The sequence below is a fragment of the Misgurnus anguillicaudatus genome, chromosome 19 (genome assembly GCF_027580225.2).
Source record: "Misgurnus anguillicaudatus chromosome 19, ASM2758022v2, whole genome shotgun sequence".
Lineage (NCBI taxonomy): Eukaryota > Metazoa > Chordata > Actinopteri > Cypriniformes > Cobitidae > Misgurnus > Misgurnus anguillicaudatus.
Window position 1 is genome coordinate 13,039,533 of NC_073355.2, and position 24,230 is coordinate 13,063,762.

The following is a 24,230-nucleotide window of genomic DNA, read 5'->3' on the forward strand; positions in this document are numbered from 1 at the left end:
GGAGTGCACGATTTTTGAAAACCGCTTTGGAAAAGGGAGTCGAGCCGACTACTAAAACACACGTGTAGTAGGGTTGCCGCGGTGATGTAATTTTCCCACCGGTTAATCAGCGCGTCACAAAGAGTGGGAGGGGCTTATAAATGCGCATGCAGACGTGCACATTTTACTTTCACTTTTGAATTACGCAACTGTTTAAATGCAGCGCTTGCGTAAGCTGCGTTAAATTGCGTATGAATTTGCGTGCAATGTGAGTGCAACAGCTGGTTTACTTAAGTGCATGAGTCAATGTGCGCAGGTAATTCTCAAAGAACCAGCCAGTCCCAAGCAGAGCAACCGGCTACTTCTCCATAAAAGCGCTGCTTGAATGATGGGTTTAATATTTTTCTTGATGAAAAACACAACAACAAAACGATCTCGCTTATATTAAACATCATATATGTATATTATAACAAAAACGAGCAAAGCACGCGGCTTCTGTCATCATCTGGTCAGTCAGCTCGCCTCGCAAACTGACAGGAATAAATGAAATCTGACACCTGCGGCTGCTCTGTGACGTGACGCGCGTTCAGCCCCGCTGAATTCAGACAACAGACACATTCAGTTGTAAGTGTTTGCTCTCTCTAACGAAACTAAATGATTTAATTACTCGAAAATATCAAAACGACTGTGAAAGACGGTGTCGCGGTGGGCAAGTGATATAACCGGTGAGAGGCTGAAGCACCGGTTATCACCGTTTCACCGACTATCGCGGCAAGCCTAACGTGTAGCCAATCAGCAGTAAGGGGCGTGTCTACTATCTGACATTGTTGCCTAGGTTGCGTATATGTGGGGCGGGTCTATCAAAAGAAGGTCCAGATTCTATTGCGGTAGGGGCATGTTGTTTAGATGGTTTTGTTTAGAGATCATGCACCCCGCCTTTAAGACACAAAAACGATCTAACTCATGCTGACTGACTTTGCGGACTCTATCGGCTCATTGCAACTAAGTTTGCCAGAAGGACTCTTAATTGCTTGTATGACATCCACCGATACAGATAGTTTTGCTTTTAACTTTTTGTTTACAATTTCTATGTCACGAAATACTAACGTACAAACTGCAATTCTGTTGTCATTGTCACCCAATTCAAAAATAATCGCACAGTATGAGTTCCTCTTTTAAATTGTCAGTATATAATCTGTAGTGATAGACCCATATATCGGCCGCACGATATATCGGGCCGATATTTGCGAGTTTTATGTGTATCGGCCGGCTGCCGTGTTTGCCGATTTTTCCGGCATAATTTACAGACAGAGTGCTGGAACCCGCAAGCGATTGCAGGTCATGTGACTAAAAACAACCAACCTTTTCACGACAACATTGAAAGATCGGCTTAACAGCTGATCATAGCTGAACAAAGTGTTTTTTTTCATCTCTATGGGGCGGTTTCCTGGACAGGGATTAGGCTAGTTCTAGACTACAATAAATGTAAGAACTGTGAAAACTAATAACATCTCTTTTTAAAACAACATGCCATTTTTTACATAATTTTTATGATGTAAATTGAGTGAGCAAAACCAGTATCGGCTCCAAATATCGGCTCAAGAAAATCGGCAGCCTGTATCGGTCATCGGCTAAGGCTGATGAAACAAAAATCGGCATCGGCACTGAAAAATCCATATCAGTCGATCCCTAATAATCTGCCCTGATCATTGGCTGTTTTTAAACAGTTTGACGATTTCCGATGCACTGTTAACCCGAACAGTACAATGTACTCATTTAAATTGAGTGAACTTTACTCAAACTTAAGTGTTATGTGTGTTCATCAATTTTACCGCTTTGAGTTTTAAAAACTCAAATAAAAAGAGTCAAAGAATTTAGCTAACTCAATTTTTATTTATATCTTCTAAACCGAGTAATTTTAATGCCACAGCCAATTTTAACAAACATTGCAAATAATTGCAAACTTTTAATGAGTTTTAATGGCATTAGACTAGAGTCATAAATAGACTTTGAGTTTTATGATAGTCAATCTAGAGCCTGACCAATTTAGTTTTTTGCCGATATGAGCCTGTGGCAGATATATCTGTATCGGCGTATAAACCACATATATGCAGTCGATATATAGACCCTTTTACAACGCACGTGATCAGATAGCCTGCGCGCGCATTTAGGCAACATAAGTGGTGTTCTAACGTGTTAGCAATTCAGAAAGTTTATCAAAATGGTTTCCCAGCATCAAAATGTCTCGTTGTTTGGTTGCACTAATATAATATACTAATATACGTATATATGTATTTGGCCACTTTATTTTTGGCCATCTGCTAACGTCTTCTATCCGCTCCACTATAGTACACGAATCTGATAACTGTGTTGAAAAGTTGATAAAGTCAACTTTTCAAAATAACTTTGTATGTTAATTCACTGCTGATTCTTGCCGTACTTCCGTTGCAAAGATGCACGCGCATGCGTCGCCACGTCATCATTGTGTACGAACAGTTCAAGGGTCTATATGACACAGAAATTATTGTTTGTCCAGCAGAGAGAGCTCCATTGTTTGCTACTGGTGACCCAAGTCACTCACTGTAGTGACACCAGCCAATCCCTTCACTTCAGTCAGTGGGTCTCTTGTTCAGATGGCAGCAGTCAAGCTGTGCCTTCACTGCATTTTTACACCTGGTATTAAGACGCGTTTTGGTCGAATGGATTATAAGAGAGAGACACATTCCTGTTTACACTTGGTGTTTTAAAATGCGTCTCTTTTGTTCACTTGTGAGTTGTTAAGAAGAGAAATTTCCAGTTCCCAGCATGCTCTTCATGAGCCTGCATTACGAGACCTTTTATTTTTTTAATAATTAAGTAATATTTTATGTGTTGTTCAGTAAAGACTCAACAGTGTTAAACATTCAACAGCAATTTAGAGGAGTTTGATATTTTCAGATGTGTAGTGCCTGGTTTTAGACTGTAGGTCTGATATGTATTGCTTTATCATATCAATAATTACTGTGCAAAATAAATGCCAGCACTGAGCTCAGTTTTTTTACACTTACATTACATTGTCTGTTTTGGTGAACCAAAGATTAATAGTAAACACTACTTTTGGTAAAACAGTAGTTTTAAAGGGGACATTTCACAAGACTTTTTTAAGATGTCAAATAAATCTTTGGTGTCCCCCAGAGTACGCATGTGAAATTTTAGCGCAAAGTACCATATAGATAATTTATTATAGCATGTTAAAATTGCCACTTTAGGTGTGAGCAAATGTGCCGTTTTTGGGTGTGTCCTTTAAAATGCAAATGAGCTGATCTCTGCATTAAATGGCAGTGCCATGGTTGGATAGGGCAGATTAAGGGGCGGTATCATCCCCTTCTGACATCACAGGGGGAGCCAAATTTCAATGACTTAATTGTTCACATGCTTGCAGAGAATGGTTTACAAAAAAGTTACTGGATTGATCTTTTTCACATTTTCTAGGTCCCCTTTAAGTATAGTGTACTTATAAAATTAAATACAAAATATACAGTTTGGATTAATTGTAATTTCTAAATAATTTCTTGTCGGGTTTTATGGTGTAGTGTAAAAAAATTGCATTACACTAAACCTTTTTCAAGCAGTCATAAAATAGTTCTTGCCTTTCTCTCCCACAGATCGTTTGTTTTATATCTACACATCTGGCACCACAGGACTCCCTAAAGCTGCTATAGTGGTGCACAGTCGGTAAGTTAAAGCTATTGTTCATTTTTTACAGACTTATTTTCAATCCATGGGTCTTAAAGATACATTTACACGAATACAGCCAAGCTTTTATGAGCTATTTGATTTTCTAGGTATTACAGGATTGCTGCTTTTGGCTACCATTCTTTTCGTATGCGGCCAGACGATGTTATCTACGACTGTTTACCCCTTTACCATTCAGCAGGTGATTTATTCATCGCATATCGCATTTATTGTGCATGTTTTACAGATTGCTAAACGTATGCTGTATGTGTTTTGGACAGGTAATATTATGGGGGTGGGCCAGTGTCTGATTAATGGTACAACTGTGGTGGTCAAGAAAAAGTTTTCGGCAAGTCGCTTTTGGGAAGACTGCATCAAACACAACTGCACTGTAAGTAACTCTTACTAAGGTCTTCATTGAAAAGAAACGTTTACATTTATGCATTTGACAGACGCTTTTATCCAAAGCGACTTGAGGTGCATTACAAGGTATTTGATGAGCGTATAATGAGTATAGGGAGCATTTGTACTAGTGATGCACCGAAATGAAAATTCTTGGCCGAAACCGAAAACCGAAAAAAGGAAACCAAGGCCGAAAAACCGAAACCGAAACACCGAAATAAATTATTATGCCAATTATTAGTACAATTGCATTTATGGCTATCACTGTGTGCTAATTTTACTAGGGGTGTGTGACGGATAAAAAAACTCACAGTTCGGATCACATTACAGTTTTTGAGGCACAGATCAGATTATTTTTTCGGATCAGCAAAAAGCAGGTGGGAAAAATCTAATAAACAATAAAGAAATTGCAAACATTTATAAAAGAGAACAAAGTTGTACATTAATAAGGTCTGAAATTAGCATTAGGTACAGAAATCAAATTAAATTAATCATAACACAATAAATTAAATATATGAGTATTTTTTAGAGCTATTTGTCTCTTTGTCATGGGTTGTTTGATCAACATTAATGACACAGACTTCAGTAGGTTAATCTGACTGTAATCTATACAGACATAAACAAATGTTTTTATTAGAAAAAGAATACTGTGGAGAGAATTTTGTTTATATGTGCCCTGTCAATAACAGAGAGAATTTATGTTTGCTTGTTTTTTTTAAACGCGTCTCTATTCAAATTATTACTCTAGTGCAGCACTGATTTGGAGACATTTACAGTACATTAAAACATTAGGATAGGTGAAGAAAAGAAACCGATCCACCATTGCAAACACAGTTTAGAACAAACAAGAAGACAACAAAGAACAGGAATCAAACAATATGGTAACAAACATGCTCCACAGCTTTCTGTTTATGGATGAAATAAAATTAAAGAAGAAAAACGATAGTATGTGTGCAAATGCTGTCTATTTCCTTTGTATAATTGTTTGTAGTGGAGTGTCCTGTCTAAATATTTTCACGCGCATGCGATGTTGTACGCGGACTGTACGCGCACTGTCCGTGCGGTCTCAAATTTGATGACGAAAATGATGGCGCGCATACGCGGACGTCCCTAGTATACTTTCGGCTTTAAGGGCACTTAAACGCATGCATATACAGAGACTGATGGTGAATCCCAAACAGCGCAACAGTCGCTCCACATAAAAACGTTACGTTGTGTTTCATTGCTTTATTCGCCAAATGTACGTTAATGGATTACAGTAAGAGACACATAGCGCGACTCTCTCTAAAGTTTACACATCAAGACATTCTTAATCTTTGCAGACGCGTGCAAACAGCTGGACCCTGAGTGAAACCTGCTTGAGCACGAAGGGGAGGGGTGGGAGACGACTGATCACCGTGAGGCTGAGTGAAACCCAAGCGCTAGCGCACAGATGAAAGGGGCGCGGTTGACATTCATTTTCGGTTTACATTTTCGGCTGGATTTTTTATTTCGGCCCGAAACCGATAATGCCATTTTCGGCCGAAATTTTCGGCGACCGAAATTTCGGTGCACCCCTAATTTGTACCATTGTCATTTTTGGACAATGCACTATCCACAGATTTAGTAAAGTATACATTTCACAGACTTAAAAGATCATTGAATACATCAGAAATAAATGGCAGAATGGGAACAATGTCTAAATATTAAATTGCATTAAATAAATCCTGATGGTGGAAAAAAACATAATTTTTGTCTTGAGAATCGTTGGGATCAAGTCATCTATACAAGATGCAGAATAGGACATTCAAAAATCACACATCAATTTTTACTCTCAGGAGAAAATCCTCCAAATTGTTCATCTTGTCAGAATTTAGGGCTGCACGATTAATCGTATGTTTATCATGATAACGATATGCGTGCCCCACGATTAATTAATGACAATCGTCGCGATTAATGTGCAAAGACCAAGCACAAAGCAGACGGTCTAGAATCAAGCAATGTGTTTGTTATGGGCAGAGTCAGAGTAAACGGAGTGTTTCTTTGCAAGCGCAGTCTGTGTTATGGTAGAAATACGTTAGCATCACAAGATTTACAGTCATTTTTAAACAAACATAATGGCAAAGCAACAAGAAGAAAGTGCAGAAATATGTATGTTTAATGCCCAAAAAGGGTCTTATTGGCCTACTCCATTGTTTGGATATTTCGGATTTGAGGAAAGTGACGTTGATCAGGTAAGTTACGAATCTTGTGCAAACTGTGCTCCTGTTCCGTCCAAACGTGAAATATCAAGAGTTTCAATAGCTGAAGACACAAGCCGCAAACAATAAAAAAATCCCCGACATCCACGACACAAACAACAATAACGGATCGCGTATAATGTAAGTTAGCCAAGGATATGTTTCCAATAAGCACCGTGAGCAGCAAGGGGTTTAAAAAAATTATTGCCACATATATATCATAGGCATTTTTTATTCCAAAATGTTTTGTTTTTATTTCAGTTTAATTCTAATTTGATATAAATATATATTAGAGCCCTGCATTTCAGCCTTTTTACGCCCCTCGGGTCGCGTTTCGGATCAATTTTAACATTACAGGCCTCTTGATTTTTTTAGGCTTTTCCTCCTTTTTATATTTTAATATAATTAATTAAAAGAAACGTTGAGACATTAATAAATTGTAAAAGAAAGACATTTAACCTGCACGAGTCCACTACGCACATTAACATGCACCTGTTGCAACAGTGTTTAGCGTCTCCGCCAGCAGCAGGACATTCAGCGCATCGGGGAATATGGAGAACTGAATTAAAACCTTAAATACTGCGCATAATCTATATAAAAGACTGATGCATAGCGAATGTGTAAGGTAAGGCAACCTGCATGTTAATTTCGTTGTTTATTTCGTTTTGCTTTGATTCATTATTTTTCTGCAGCTTGTCGCGCCTGCGAGCAACAGAACTCCGCTTTTTTAAAAATAGTGTGTTGATAATAAACATTTAAACTAACATTGTTATATGCTGAAAATATATATTTTATATAGATGTTATTGTAGGCAAGTGAAGTGTTGATTTGAGAGGCCCATTTGATCAAACAAGACGTCAACATGACGTTAGCTGTCGGACACCGCTTGGTCATTATCAAAAACCTTAATTTAACAAACAAAAAAGGCTCTAAAATAAATAAAAGATAATATATAATATAAGATTTTATAATTTTGACAGTTAAAACTGAACTGCTTTAATTGCTGCAATAGTAGTACAGCTGTAAGGAATCTGTGTGTGTAAGGAGTTATTTTAGTTATTTATGCGGATTTCTTTTGCAAAATCTATGCGGAATATTGCAGAATTATTTTAAATGTTTTAAAAAGATCTAAGAGAATGGGAGCTGTGGATATTACAAAACAATAAAATATTTTATAATATAGGCCTATAAAATGTATATAATATTTTATACATGGCTGTAAAGTGTAATAAAATAAAAAAATAAAAGTTCTTCAATAAAAGAATGATCGTATTTTTAATCGTGATCAAAAGTTTGAGCAAAACAATCGTGATCATCATTTTTCCTGTAATCGTGCAGCCCTATCAGAATTTATTGTCCATTAAACATATGTGATTGTATTACAACTCCTGTCCCTGTGAAAACTTTTTTCTGTTGATACTTTTGAAAAGTTTTTAATCTTTTCTATTCTTACTTAATATAATTAGACTTTATTCTCGCCATGCATGTAACCTTAGTAGCTTGCATGGTGTTTAAAAGAAAGAAAGAAAGAAAGAAAGCTCATTTTCGATTTTTCATCTTTTCTAGTCTTACTTTATATAATTAGACTTTATTCTCGCCATAAGTATAGCCTTTGAAGCTTGCATGGCATTTAAAATAAAAGAAAGAAAGCTCATTTCTATAGAGGTGGTGTTAGCGCCATCTGAGCTTTTTACTTGATTTGTATTTATTATGCTTCTTACCTGTATTGACTAATCTAGACATATAAAAACTGATCATACAGTAAATGTAATTTATCTGCCCCATCTAGGTTGTTCAGTATATAGGTGAGATCTGCAGATACTTGTTGTCTCAGCCCGTGCGGCCCTCAGAGCGACAGCACCGGGTTCGATTGGCTGTGGGGAACGGGTTACGGCCAAGTGTCTGGGAGGCATTCGTGGAGCGATTTGGAGTGAAACAGATCGGCGAGTTCTATGGAGCCACGGAGTGTAACTGTAGCATTGCCAATATGGATGGCAAGGTCAGAAATCAGTGTTTTTTAAAGTGATAAAATAGATGTCTTTGTACTTCTTGCGGAGATAAACTGCCTTTCTCAAAACACCAGGTCGGAGCTTGTGGGTTCAACAGTCGCATTCTGCCATACGTGTACCCCATCCGTCTTGTGAAAGTAAATGAGGAGACCATGGAACTGGTACGAGACAAGCAGGGACTGTGTGTACCTTGCCAACCTGGTGCGTTCACAATTAAGAGTCATTTCATGTTCTATTTATTTATTATATTAAAGGATTAGTCAATTTTTAAAAAAAAAATCCAGATAATTGACTCACCACCATGTCATCCAAAATGTTGATGTCTTTCTTTGTTCAGTCAAGAAGAAGTTATGTTTTTTTGTGGAAAACATTCCAGGATTTTTCTCATTTTAATGGACCCCAACACGTAACAGTTTTAATGCAGTTTAAAATAGCAGTTTCAAAGGACTCTAAACGACGAATTTGACCTTTCGACGTCATTGCGCAATTACGTGAGGTCGCACTGGCTCGTCACAGGACCTGAGGAAGTTGAGAAGTTGTGGTTTAAAATTGCGTATTTTTTGTTTTTCTTGCCAAGAATGACAGTCGTTTGGCTGGATACGAGCCTTGTGCCTCGTTTGAAATTGTTTAGAGTCGTTTTGAAACTGCAATTTTAAAGTGTTACGTGTTGGGGTCCATTAAGGTCCATTAAAATGAGAAAAATCTTCTCCAGTGAACAAAGAAAGACATCAACATTTTGGATGACATGGTGGTGAATAAATTATCTGGATTTATTTTTTTAAGAAAATGGACCTAATCCTTTTAGTGGGATCCACTAAATTAATTGACACTTTGCTAATTTGCCATTTTTCCTACTTTCAATTATATTATCAGCAGAACAGCAGAGTGGAAAGTTGATTTTAAGAATGTACATAAATTCAAATTATAGTTTCCACTGTGTGCAGGGTTCCCACGGGTCCTTGAAATCATTGAAAGTTTGTGAATCTGGTGGAAATAATTCAAGGCCCTGTGAAGTTTTTGAAAATATACGTACATAGATACAGGTCATTGAAAGTGCTTGAATCATTTTATGCATAAAAAAATTTGAAAAAAAATCCATGTGTAGTGTAGGATAATATCATAAAATTTCTAGCCTTTTATGCACACGTGCTAAACTGTTCGCTTTAAATGCTTATATCTTCTGTATGCGAATGTTGATTCATACTAAAATGCTTTTTGCATATTTGTGTTTGACACATGAAAACGTCTCTCGGGTTACGTATGTAACTGTTGTTCCCTGAAAAGGAACGAGACGCTGCGTCTCCATTGCCATACTTCCTGTGTCCCTGTAATGCCGTCTTTGACAATATTTCAGATAGCGATATACTTCCTGGCTCCCACGTCACCCTGTCTTTGTCGTTAAGCCTCACCATTGATTGAATTTGATATACACATTCAGACGCACTTACCCCTGGAGGTGTCCCCAAAGTGTCACCGCAGTGACGCAGCGCGAGTTCCCTCGAAAGGAAACTGTAACAATGTATCTTAAAAGGTAACACGATGTAACCTTGCTCTCACTTGAAATGTGTCCCCACATTTAGTTTTGGACCTGGAAAGTCCTTGAAAGGTCCTTGAATTTGAAGTTAACTAAGGTGTGGGAACCCTGTGTGTGGTAAGATGCAGCTTGGTACGACCCTGCTTGGCATGCTTTACTTTGTCTCTTCTGCGGTTACATAATCGAAAAGTGCAAATAATGTTCCTTGTTGGCAAATCCTATTTGCACTAGCTCTGCCCACCAGTGTCTGGTTGGACCACTAAACGTGTGGAAATTAACGGCTTCAGTGGCACAGGCTGTGTGGTAGAGGTCTTCACCGCTCCGCACTAAAGTGTCTTTAAATATGGCTTTGTTGGATGCGTTGGCGGAATTTAAAGGCTGTACGTTTTTAATGCTTATAACTTCTAAATATTTCGTCAGTGTTTGGAGCACAGAGATCCTTCAGGTAAACATGTTTACACTAAAAGCCTAAAAAAATCAAATTTAATTCCATAGGGACTAGTAATAACCCAATACATTATAGTGGCTGATAAATCTTTTTCCGGCAGCTAATAAACCTTTCTGTTCCTTAAATCTGTTGTTCCTAATAAAAAGACAGAGTCAGATGTAAATCCAAAGTCTGACAGACAGTAAAACGACCAATCGTTATTCTCTTTAATGACATTACTTTACACACAACAACACTCCGGCATGCAGCAAAGTCAGTACCGTGATGCGTCAGATCCGCAGTACACATTAGGAGCTCAGATGCAAAAGCCGCTAAACGCCACCTCCGTTAAAAATAGGGCTGTGCAAAAATATCAATACAGCTAACTATCGTGATACAATTTTCCCGGATAGTGTATCGATATTTCAATCTCTATTGATTTTTTTTTTAAATCAAATCCCTCTGTGTGCGTCAAATGACCTCCTCCGCGGCTGCTGTAGTTGTCGCTGTCCATTTGTCTGTCATATATGACCATTCGGCCAATGTTTCAGAAGCTAGCGGGAGTGAGAAAATGGCAGAAAATTAAAAAACGGCTGCAGCTTTCAAAGCTGACGTGTGGAAGCACTTTCGGCTTTAAGGAAAAAAATCTGCTTTCTTTTTTTTACATTTTAGATTTAAAAAAAAGAAAAAGTATTGCAATGTATCGCAGCGTGTAACGTATTTTATCGTATTGCAATACATTGCATCATGCCCCATGTATCGTGATACGTATTGTATCGTAAGGCTCTTGACAATACCCAGCCCTAGTTAAAAATGAGGTAATGATATTAACCGAATGCTTTTGGCATGTATTATACCTTCATAAAACACTTTTGCTTCAAATCTGCTTAATTTCGGCCTCAGGTCATTCAGAAATGCTGATTTGTATGCAGAATTCATTAAGAGTCTGATTATAAAAAAAAAATTTAATTTAAAAGAAAATATTTCAGACACACTTGAAGAGCTCAGATGCAAAACCCTTTGTGTCTCGTAAATATTTTTAAAGTATTTACAAATATATTTAAAAATAGTATGCATTATTTAGTTTCGCCAATTGTCTTTTTCTCTGTAATTTACTGTAATAACATTTGTCTTATATCACCCTTATGTCGGCCAATCGCTCACATTGCTTTCTCAATATCTGTATCTGCATTAGCTATTATAAACCCATATCGGTCAACGACTCAAATTCCAGATTTTCATTGTAGCCTCATGCTTTGGATCCCACTGTATTTACTTTCTTCATATTGTTTTTGACATCATCCTCCGAACAGGAGTTCAGATCTATTGTATATAATGTAGCAAACAAATCAATAGTCTTTCTTCTCTCACAGTTTTTTGTTTGTGCACATCATCAGTTATTTTCTGTGTGTATTGACTTGTATTGTTCTTATAGGAGAGCCTGGACTGTTAGTGGGCAGAATTAATCAGCAGGATCCTCTGAGACGCTTCGACGGTTATGCCAGTCAAGATGCCACCAGAAAGAAGATTGCCCACGATGTGTTCAAGAAAAACGACTCCGCATATCTGTCAGGTGCCGGGAAGCGTCCGTGTTGTGGATAACACTGCCTGTATTCAGAGATTTAATCAGTGGTGCATAGTTTAGATTAATTATTGATTTTAGTTTGTTTGTACTTTGCGACTTAAGTTATACATTTTAATGAAAAAGTTTGATTTGCATTAATGGATAGAATCTAGCCACATCTAAGGACCATAAAACCAACGTAAACCCTTTTTTTAATTGTCTGGGTGTTTGTTTATTAGCCTAAGAACTTGTAGTATCACCCTTGGGACACATTTGCAACTAATTTGTGGTATTGAGACCCAATTAATTCCTGCACTAGCCAGTAATCTCTGTTAATTTGTTGTCTCTTAGGGGATGTTTTGGTTATGGATGAGTTTGGATACATGTATTTTCGGGACCGCAGTGGTGATACGTTCCGTTGGAAGGGCGAGAACGTCTCTACTACAGAGGTGGAGGGAACGCTGAGCAGTCTTTTGGGACAGACTGATGTGGCAGTGTTTGGGGTAAACGTACCAGGTGAGGAAATTAAAGAAACATGTGTTCTGAGGCTTTATGGGACCTAGATCTATTATTATTTTAACGTTTGTGTGTGTGTGTGTGTGTGTGTGTGTGTGTGTGTGTGTGTGTGTGTGTGTGTGTGTGTGTGTGTGTGTGTGTGTGTGTAGGTGTGGAGGGGAAGGCTGGAATGGCTGCCATTGCTGATTCAACAGGAAACTTTAACTGTGAATCTTTCATGAAGTTGGTTCAGCAAGCTTTGCCTCCATACGCACGGCCAGTATTTCTGCGTATATCCCCAGAAGTGGATACCACAGGTTAGTGAAGATCTTAATAGGATCCGTTTACACTTTATATTAACAAGGTACTCAAAGAAAACAATGATCGTATGGGTTTAAAAATATGTGTTTGTCTGTGATTGGTTATGGTGCCATTTTTAGGTTTGATTGTTAGTGTTGCCAGAGCATGTAGTTTAGAGTAAAAATTCAAGGTTTGTGTTTTGATCCGTGTGATCCCGCCCACTGCGGGATTTATCCAGTAGTGTATTTTGAAAGCCTGGTTTCCAGTTGGCGACCAGCACAGCTTTATTAGGCCTTATTCAGTCCGCCGCCATGTTGACTCCAAAACTCGTCTGTCAGGGATGAACGTCGAGAGCGTCCGCTTTAAACATGTTGTTTTTTACTGGGATGCTGGTCATTCAGCCATCAAACTACAAAATTGTACAAATTTCCACAGGACAAAGAACCTCAGAAATCTTGGATTGTTAAAATGAAAAGGGACATATGACCTAATTTTGAGATAAGAGCAGCGCAATGTGTACATAAAATCTGTTAATAGTCTGTTAGCTAGTCATTTATTTCTAATGTTGTAAGTCTAATGTCTAAAGTAGTGTTGTCACGGTACCAAAACTTTAGTAGTCTGTACTGATACCAGTAAAAAATCTTGGTTCTCTGTACCAATTTTTGTACCAAAGCAAAACACAAAACATGCTAATAAAACACTATTACGCCTTTTAATGTGTTTCCTCCTTTCATCCCGACACTTCACTCATTTTAAATCTCTCAGCGGGTAACATCTGCACATCTTTAAATAATTTTGTGGAGTTCAGTGACCCTGCATAAGCGCTTGTTGCTACTCGCATCGTCTTGTTGTGTCTATGAAAAGTTTCCAACTGACAACCTCAAACGGCGCATCGGTTCCAGGTGGACCCAGTTCCATGGTGGTTCTGGTACTTTATTTTTAGTATCGAAGACATTTTGACAATCCTAGACTTGCCATTGGCTGTTGTATTTGAATGAATAAATAATGAGGTGAGTCTAAGAAAGGATAAGAGGCTATTTTGGGCATGTTTTACTCTAAAAAAAAAAGTTTCATTTTAATATGGCTTGTGTTATTACGTTTAGGTTATACTAAATTGCATTGTTTCTGATATATATTTTAAAGATGCGTTTTTTTTTTTAGTTACCGTCATAGAGAACAGTAGTACTTTTGCTGTGAGTTAAATACTGCTGAAAAGACCTTTTAAGGGTGAATAAGTTAATCAGACAATAGTGGGCGGGAGCCGTAAACACTAGCGTTTGCCAACGAGACGCTTTTTGTTTAAATAGACTCCGTTTTTTTATGATTGGCTGGACATTTTTGGGGGGGCAGAAGGAAAATCTGGGGGGCAATGCCCCAAACACAAGAACGGAGTACAGCAGGTGGTCGCCTGCCTTCAAGATGTTAAGGCTTGGATGTCTCTGAATTTTTTAAGTTTGAATGAGAGTAAAACTGAGGTCATAGTGTTTACCCCTTCTGATGTACATGGTGCAAATAATGTAAATCTTGATGTTCTCGCACAGTATGTTAAGCCTAGGGTGAAAAACCTGGGCGTGATGTTGGACAGTGCTTTAAAACTGGACAGACAGGTGAACCAGGTTGTTAAGTCCAGCTTTTATAATTTGCGAACCCTGATAAAAATGAAGCCCTTTCTTACTTTTACAAATTTTGAAAGAGTGATACATTGCTTTATCACTACGAGACTTGATTACTGTAATTCATTATATTTGGGGATTAGTCAGTCTTCCATCAACCGCCTTGAAACGGTTCAGAATGCCGCTGCAAGGGCTCTGACAGGAGTTCGGAAACGGGAACATATAACCCCTGTCGTTCAGTCACTCCATTGGCTACCTGTGCACTATAGGATCCATTTTAAAACATTGCTGCTAGTTTTTAAGTCTTTAAATGGAATAGCACCACCTTATCTCTCTGAGCTGGTGACAGTCCATCAACCAACGAGAGCCCTCAGATTGGCTAACGAGAGGCTCTTAGTGGTTCCTAGGTCAAGGCTGAAGACTAGAGGAGATCGTGCCTTCTCTATAGCGGCACCTAGACTCTGGAACGGCCTGCCCACTGTGATCAGAACTGCCCCCACACTTCCTATTTTTAAATCTAAGTTAAAAACCTATTTATTTGAGTTGGCCTACGCTACATGATTAGTGACCTCATTGTCTTAGTAATGTTTTATGTGGTTTCTGCGTATGTTTTATGACCTCAATTCCTTGTAAATGTTTTTATCTGTTCTTAACTGTGATATTATGTTTTTATGTCGTCCTATATTGGTTTTATGTTTTGTTCTGTACAGCACATTGGTCAACGGCAGTTGTGTATAATTGTGCTTTATAAATAAATTGATTGATTGATTGATATGCATAGATTATTTTACCTGATATGAAGTGTGCACTGCAAACACGAGCATTATTTATGATCATCTCCGTCTAGTCTGTACGCCGTATTGCATTCAACCACAATTGTCTTCTTGATTTCTGTGAAGAAATGTCTGCCGGGATCCGGTAAAACTTTATTTTTGAACTAAAAGTGCTGTTCCTTCTAATCTGGCAGCCAAAAACACAACAAGGTGACATTTTAAAGTCAAAAACTCAAACTTTTAGCGCGGGCTATGAGTTCCTACTTATTTTTTGCCTCCAGCTAGAGCGGTGACGTTACAGTGACGTGGGCGATTAAGGGGTCTATACAAATTGGAGATTTATACTTGGATTTTGTCATAAAATATTGTATTGTTGCACTATAATGGTGTTTTAAAGAAAGTAAACATGTTTAAAAAATGAGAAATTGGCGATTAGCCAACAGTCTCTGCGACTTTGAAATTCTCTCTGTGTCTCAACAACAGACACACATTAGGCCCATGTTGTGGTCTAAACCAATCAGAGATGGTGAAGTGCGGACCCCTCCCTGTTATTGGCCGTGGTTCAGATTTTCCTGTGCGTGTGTGTGTGCAGTCAGACAGAGAGGTGAGTAGCCTTGACCTGTCAGATAAACAGAGTGGATGATGAAAAGAACTATTTACAACGTTAATAATGTTAGGATAAGGCCTGATTCGTCCGAAAATCATATCCAATGCTCTGACATGGAGCCATCAACCTTCCAGGTTATGTCAAGCCCTGGTAATGAGCCACATACAATCAAGTTTGAGCCAGAGCATAAATCTTATGAAGAAAAATGGCTTGAATGTAAACTCGACGTACAGCAGTGATGTCGCATGCGCCCAATTTATAGAAAAGACATTTTAAGGGATTTAGGCTGTAACTCCCATCTAGCCAGCCCAGGGCCACTGTTTTTATCCTAATCCTACCTCCAAATCTAATCCTAAACTTTTCTGCGTTTGCTGTATCCCTATTACTGCCCTGCCAGACTGGCTGTCTTAAATAGAGAAATCAATTCCTTCCTCGAATCGCATTGTTGACTCATTTATAAATAAATCCCATATCATAAATTTCCCCAGGGGTTTAGTTTCAATAGCATAAAAATCAATAGAACATGATGATTACATCGTTGTTTGGTGAAAAAAAATTAAAACGCCTACAAATAATTAGCAAATTAACAAAACAAATTAAAAAGAAGCCTAGCTAATAGTTTGTTATTTTTTTGTTACACGCTTCAAAACCGATCCAGCACAAAGCATATCATGCTTTTTAAAATTATTGTGAGTCACAATACACTATTTAGAGTTTTGAATGTTGTTTTACTTATCTGTATGACCCTTTGACTGTAAAAAAAAAGATGGGTGTAGTGTTCGTGACGACATCCATAGGGTTCTGATGATTGTTTTTGAAACCAATAGTAGGCGGTTTCTGCCGTTGCCGCGCATCACTCGTGGATATTTCAAAATGGGTAAAGAGGTTGGATGTGGATGAAGCTGAGGTGGCTGGTTGCTGAAACCACGCCCACCTAGCTCGACTCTAGTCACAGTAGTGGTCACTCAACCATCACTCAAGTGGCCACGCCCTTAATTATGCTGAACTTTAAGGCTTAATATAATATAAACGGATGAGTTACCAAAAACACTTCGTTCCAGGCTTTTAAATTATTATTTTGGCCATTTTATCATGAGGGGGTCTATGGGAATTGACTCTCTTTTGGAGCCTGCCTCTAGTGGCCAGTCGATGAATTGCAGCTAAAGTCACTTTCGTATCGGCTTCATTAAAGAGATCGGAAGGTTGCCCCTCGGTATGACCATAATTTAAGGTAATTTAAGGTGAAAGTTGCAAGCTCATCACGCATATGCTGTCACCGGCGCATATAAATGGGCACAGGGAGGCGAGAAAGAGACATTAAACTTTTTATTTAACATATTACTTGAGTTCTTTTGACATTCCTTTGAAATCACTGCACTGTAATCAGGTAATTCTAAATTTAAATATAAGCGCAGCGCTTGTGAGTTCTTAAATACTGCTGACCGCTTAGCTGTCAATCTGCGGACACATTAAATGATAAGATATTTGTCTAATGGCCATGTGATAATCTCTGTTCACATTCTGTTTGAAGACCGTAAAAAGTTTCTACTTCGATGATTTGTGGTGCGGCCGGGTCACTGTCTTTATTTCAAATGGCCGCGTATCGAATAAATTGATACTGATGTCGGATAACACGTCAGGTGTTCTGTTAATCACTGCGGATGCGGTCTATCAAACAGGACTGTGCATGACTCAAATAAGAAAATGGGATGACAGCTAGGGCTGTCACGATTATGAAATCTGGCTGACGGTTAATTGACTAATAAATTGTGATGATTATGACGATTAATTGCCTGTTTTAGGGCTTTGGCGATTATGACGATTAATTGTCTGTTTTATTGCTTTGACATTTAATTTGTTTATGAAATAATTTTCACATATTGTTGTGATAATTTAAATTATATATTTCGCAAGGTTTACCTGGCAGTAAGAATTAATACACATAACACACATTTAAAACTAATCTGATACTGTCTCGTTTATACAGGTGCTGCAGCTCCCCCTTGTGTTTTTAAAGATATGTGCAATCATTGCGGTGATCTGAAATCATCACGATGAGGTCAAACAATCGCGATGAGGCGATTATTTAATCATTGTGACAGCCCTAATGACAGCATGAAAGTTATAAAATACATGTTAGTTTATATTCTGTACATTTAACCACCATGGGCGCTTGTAAAACTGCGGGGTGAAAGGAATAGTTCACCCAAAAATGAAAATTCTGTCATTTACTCGCCTAAATTTTTGATGCATCACATTTAAAGTTCACCCAAAAATGAAAAATAAAGTTCATTTTTTCACCCTCATGTTGTTACAAACCTGTATAAATTATTTTTTTCTAATGAACACTATTTTTGAGGAATGTTTGTAACCGGTCTGATCATGGGCCCCATTCACTTCCATAGTAGGAAAAAGAATACTGTGGAAGTGAATGGGGCTCATGAGCGGTTTGGTTACAAGCGTTCCTAGAAATATCTTCCTTTGTGTTCATCCGAACAAAGGAATTTATAATAGGTTTGATGACAGAATTTTCATTTTTGGGTGAAGTTTAAATGTGATGCGTCAAAAATTAGGTTGCAACTAAGAAAAAAAGTTTGGTGCACCAGTGCAAAAAGTTAGTCTAGACTGTCATATGTTCCTTCTAGTTTCAACCACACGTTTTCTGAGGTTCTTGTGGAAATTAGTAAAATTATGTATTTTCCGTGTTTTGATGGCTGAATGACCAGCATCCTGATACAAACATTAGGTTTAAAGCACACGCTCTGGACGTCCATAAATGATGAAGAAAATATTTTGATAAATATCATATTTTTTTATTCCTACTATGGAAGTCAATATACACTATCTGCTGTGTGTTTACCATAATTTCTCAAAATATCTTCTTTTGAGTTCATCAGAAAAAGACATTTATACAGGTTTAAAACAAAATGAGGATAAGTAAATGATGACAGAATTTTCATTTTAAGGTGAACTATCCCTTTAAATGAAGTGCTTGCGTACACTGTGTTAAATTGCTAAATGAATCCATCTGCAATGCGAGTGCAACAGCTGTTTTATTTAAGTGCTTGAGCCAGTGGCGGAAATCTGCCAGTTCTCAATTGAAAGCGCTGCTTGATTAAAGAATTTGTGATTATTCTTAATGAAAAACACAACAACAAAATGATCTCGCTTATATCAAACATTATATATGTAAATTATAACAAAAACGAGTAAGCACCGCTGCTTCTGCTATCGTCAGTCTGCTTGCCTTGCACACTCTCAAAGTAATAAATAATAAAGTGTCATTTCAGATTATGTGTCCTCCAGAGGTCGCATTTGTCGTGCTCATACTATGACTTTGCAAACTAAGAATTAAAATAGACAGCGAGGGCCCATAAATGCAACCTCATCAGGATACAACCTTGATCAGGCTCAATGCTTTACAGTGCCAGGGGGAAGGGGCAGGGAAAACCCTTTCTAATGTTTTAAAGTGAGGCATCAAGTTCACCCGCTAGCTGTTAATATCACATAAATCACCTTTAAAGGTACACACACAAAAATATTTTTGACATGTTGTAATGAATAATCTGAGACTCACATACTTTACTGTACCAGAGTTCGCCCTTACTTCCCACTGATCACCACTCACACTATTGTCCACCGCCCTTAAACCATACCGTATTAAAGACCACATCTGCACACTTACCAGGATGGGTTAAGCACACCGCACCTGGGTACAGTATGGTAGTGATCATACTAATTTGACGAACCAGACTTTAAACAGACTCTATAAGGTCCTCTTTAATAATCTTGCAGTGATTTGCCCATCATAGTTTTATCAACATAAATCTTTGCGATTTATTCAAATATTTTCATCTTTTAATCTAAAATCGTTTTACCATTTTATTATTGCCATTTAAATGAGACCAAAATGGCCCATAAATACGACCTTGTGATGATGCATCCTCCGAAATGAGATGCAGATTGAGATATAAAAATACACATGAGCTTGTTTCTAATTTGCAAACAAAATGAAAGCATTGTAAATGTATAAATTAAGGCGCAATGCTTCCCATCATCACATGCACTCCTGTAGGTGTCTTGACAACCAATGTGAGGGTTTAGTAAAAAAACCCTCTTTAATATTTTCAATTTGGACTGCGGTAACAAGTTAGCTAGCAGTCAGTATAAGTCACTTATAGCGCCTTTAAAGTGACACACATGAAACGTTTTTGCTGCCACCAAAATAGGTGCATTTTAGATAAATAATAATTGATTTATGGGGTATTTTGAGATTTATTTCTTCACACATTTTGGGCACACCTGAGACTTAAAGGAATAGTTCATCCCAAAATGAAAATTAACCCACATTTTACTATATTATATTCAGTAATATCCTGGCTCTTTTCAGATTTTATAATGGCATGGGATAGTGCCCCATTTTATCATTCCCTTTTCCTTATATTTTACAAGACTTTTTTAAAATATAAAATAAATCTTTGGTGTCTCCAGAGGACGTATTTGAAGTTCATAGCATGTTAAAATTGACAGTTTGTAGGTGTAATCAAAAAATGTGCCGTTGCAACTGAGCTGATCTCTCTACTAAATGGCAGTGCTTTGGTTGGATAGTGCAGATTAAGGGGTGGTTTTATCCCCTTCTGTTCTGACATCACAAGGGGAGCCAAATTTCAATTACCTTTTTTCACATGCTCGCAGAGAATGGTTTACAAAAAGCTAAATTACTGGGTTGATTTTTTTCAGATTTTCTAAGAAAACAACTTCCTAGGCGAAGTAATGTATGTATAACCTTTCAGAAAAGAGCGTGAACACACAAGCACAGCGCCCCTGCTGCCTATTAGCGTGTACAGAATTGAGTCGAAATGGTCCGCTCGTGCCTATTGCTTCTTAAAATCGATTTCTCCATTTAAGAGAGCCAGTCTGGCAGGGCGCACATTTTAGCCTGATTTTGCGTCCTGCACCGGTGGGTTTGTCTAGAAGGGATATAGCAAGGATTGGATTTGGAGGTGGCTAGATGGGATACAGCTGCAGATTAAATCCCGTTAAATGTTGTGTTTAGGGTTAGATTTGGGTAAAGGATTCGGATAAACAGTGCTCATCCAATGAGATTTTGTTTGCTGTATCCCTTCTAGCCACAACCGCAGTCGTAGCAGGAATGTTTTTTTTTGGCAGAATTTATGTAGCGGAAACACTGTATACACCTATGATGGCTTAAGGATGAGTGAGATATGGGCTGATTTGGGCCTAACAGGCCTCCTTTAATAACCCATCAGTGTTAATTTTCCTATCATAGTTTCATCAGCATTAATCTTTGTGACATTGTTTGATTTAAAATATTTATCATGGTTATGATGCGCACGTCCAGCCCTGGCACATGTATTCATTTTTTAGATCTATGGAGTACTTAAAAAGAAGAAAAATTCCCATCTCTACTATTAACAATCATCTGAAACGCTTCTATCTGTAAAGAGCCTGCTGTTTGGGCCGTCCACGATCGATTGCTCAAGACTGATGTTAATAACAGATGATAGGAGCACATTTTGATGTATATAAATAACATCTGTTTTGACAGTTTTTTCTTTTTTTCCCACAGGAACATTTAAAATCCAGAAGACCAGATTACAAAGGGAAGGATTCGACCCGCGGCTCACAACTGACAAGATTTATTTTCTCAACCCTAGAGCCGGCCGTTACGAGCTCATGAATGAGGATCAGTACAATGCTTTTGAAGAAGGCAGGATATCTCTTTGAGAAATGAAGTATGTGGTCCAAACTCATCTTCTTCCAGACCTGCCTATGCACAATATCACTGAAATTCAAGAGCAACCGCAGAGATGTCCTGTTAGTATTAGGCCATTTACATTAATGTTTAAAAGAATAGAACGCACAAGCCGTGCCTTGACAAACTGAATTGTCTGATATGCAATAACTGTTTTTAATTTTATTTTAATCCCTTATTCTGATTGGATGGTAGTGTATGACCAGTTTTACAAAAGACACTAAAGTGAACATGACGTACTTAAAGAATGAGGTTTGTATTTGACTTATACCACTAGCTGACTGAGACCTGAATACAATGTGTGAATGGTAACAGTTTGGAGACTTTTATTACTATTAAAAACATTGTTAATATGCATAGCTCTGATGTTTTAATCATTAAAGTGACTATTTTTTAGACTACTGAAAGATGCAGAGTATCTTTATAAATAGCCAGAAACAAAGTGCCTTAGATTTGACCTTCCCGCCCCCTGTGTGACATGGAGAGATCTGTACAGTGCCATTATATGATTGATATGATGTAGATACTGTAAGCCTGTTTCATCATATTAATCCTCTCAAGAGTTCTGAATGAATCATGCAATGAATAAATGTTCTTACTAAAGACGTCTGGTGTTGAGTGTTCTGACAATGTGTATTTTTGTTTAAAGAAATATTCAGGTTATGGTTTTATCACAAGTCAAAAGAATAGAAATTAATATTTTGCATAAGAATTAAAACGCATTTATGGCCATTAAAGAGTAACTAAACCTCTGGTCAGACCCTGACTTCAACCAATGGAATATTTGAAAAATGAAAGAAAAGTTGGCAGACCCCAACAGTGTTGGGGTAACGCATTACAAGTAACATACATTACATAATAATATTACTTTTCTGAGGTAACGAGTAAAGTAACTTAAAAGTAACGTTACGTAAGTATTACTTTCCATGACAAGTAACTAAGTAACGCAATTAGTTAATTTTTTGTGGGGTAACTTAATATTGTAATCCATTACCTTTAAAAGTAACTTTCCCCAACACTGGACCCCAATGGAGACCGAGGGGACGAACTGAGCCCGTACCAAGAGTGTGATGAGATCGTAATAAGGGCGTGGTGAGCTTGAACTTGCTTGCGTTACGTCGTACCGCTTACATCACGCGGTACCGCAACATCCCATTGGAAAATTCAACTGCAGTAACCATCGTTTAACCTGAAGAGGGCAGCACTCAGACGTTTTAACACCATATATACATTAGCATTGAAACACTATATACCAAAATGTCAAAAAAGTTACTTGAATCAATGAACAGCACTAATAAAGCCCCATTCTTACAGATCATTAACTAAAAAAAGTTGGTTTAGGCCAGGGTTTAGTTAATCTTTAAGATTTCTTTTGATTTAAAATGATGTATATCTATTCTTATAACTAACGCAAAAGGCCTTTTCTCTAGTATTCAAGAAGAAATTTAGTTTTTATGTGTCTAAAGGTGAAAATATTAAATATGAAAAAATTGTTATAGCAGTTTAAATTTATTGTAATAAATAAAAAATAATCTAATATAGTATTATTTTATACATAAAATTATCAAAAATAATTAGGTTTGTGTTGGTTTGCTGCATACTCTTTTCACAAATTAATAAATTATAGTCACTGCATTGTCATTACTGCTAAAATGTTTTGAAATATGAAAACAACATTCTTAGACCTTTTTAACAGTATATAGTTTGTTGTGATAGAGTAACATTTACATTAAAAATATTGAAGTAAACTCGGGTGTTCCGGGACAGTGGCAGTTAACTGGTTAAAAAAATATCTGTTGTAATTACAATCACCATAAAAACATGTTTTCTTTTGAACACTATTGAATCCTGAGAATAAGATAAGCTTTCATTTATTGTATTGTCAAGAACATAATGGTGCCCAAATACTTTTCATTTTTTTATTTGCGAAATTCTTGGTAACATTAAGTTGTATTGTTAAAGGTGCAGTGTGTAAATTTTAGCGACATCTAGTGGTGAGGTTGCGAATTGCAACCCACGGCTCAGTCCACTCCTCACTTCTAGATTTTGAAACACATAGAGAAGCTACGGTAGCTGCCACCTGACAAAAATGTCATTGTTGGATACAACTTAGTAAAAAAAAGTTTGTCCATTAAGGGCTTCTGTAGAAACATGACGGCACAAAATGGCGACTTCCATGTAAGGGGACCCTCTGTGTATGTAGATAAAAAGTCTCATTCTAAGGTAATAAACACATAACGGTTCATTATGAAAGGTCTTTATACACCCCTAATAATATTGTGTTGTGTATTATTTTGCATTTTGCTTAAGACATCCTTCTAAAAATGACACACTGCACCTTTAACCATTAGTTATTACACCACATTCTAAAATGCTTGATTCTGATTGGCCAGCCATGACATTCCAAGGTATGATATTCTGAGATCCTGAAACTAATAACAAAAAGTTTGATAGGTACAGTTTAATATTACACAAAAATAAATATGTTTTTAATAACATATATGACATTATATTTACAAATGATTAAACCAAATAGTGTGTTCGTGACATTTGAACGTCTACTGTCTTATCTTAAAACTAAAAGTAAACGTTTCGGGTTTTCCTCACGGTTCAAGATTCACTTATTTCTGCGATAACAACCTGTTGCCTATTATTCCTTACTTGATGCATTAGCTAAAATGAGCTAACAATAAAAAATATAGCTACAGCATTAATCTTTGTTTTTGTTAATTTCGGCATTTACTGATACATTTATAAAATCATAAGTTAACTGTTAACATTAGATAATGCACCATGAACTAACATGCATAACTAAATT

At 37.3% G+C, this 24,230-nt stretch overlaps 1 protein-coding gene across 1 annotated transcript in view; it reads left to right on the forward strand.

Annotated features, from left to right (window-relative positions):
• slc27a1a (solute carrier family 27 member 1a) overlaps positions 1 to 22,017 on the forward strand; it is a 29,832-nt gene extending 7,815 nt beyond the window's left edge. Inside the window, exons 5-13 of the mRNA XM_055187790.2 lie at positions 3,624 to 3,693; positions 3,804 to 3,895; positions 3,975 to 4,084; positions 8,104 to 8,313; positions 8,398 to 8,524; positions 11,720 to 11,857; positions 12,200 to 12,364; positions 12,514 to 12,660; positions 21,227 to 22,017. Of these exons, the coding sequence (XP_055043765.1) occupies positions 3,624 to 3,693; positions 3,804 to 3,895; positions 3,975 to 4,084; positions 8,104 to 8,313; positions 8,398 to 8,524; positions 11,720 to 11,857; positions 12,200 to 12,364; positions 12,514 to 12,660; positions 21,227 to 21,384 (1,217 nt within the window). The 3' untranslated portion in view covers positions 21,385 to 22,017. The remainder of the gene's footprint in view (positions 1 to 3,623; positions 3,694 to 3,803; positions 3,896 to 3,974; positions 4,085 to 8,103; positions 8,314 to 8,397; positions 8,525 to 11,719; positions 11,858 to 12,199; positions 12,365 to 12,513; positions 12,661 to 21,226) is intronic.
• Positions 22,018 to 24,230: the final 2,213 nt, after the last annotated feature.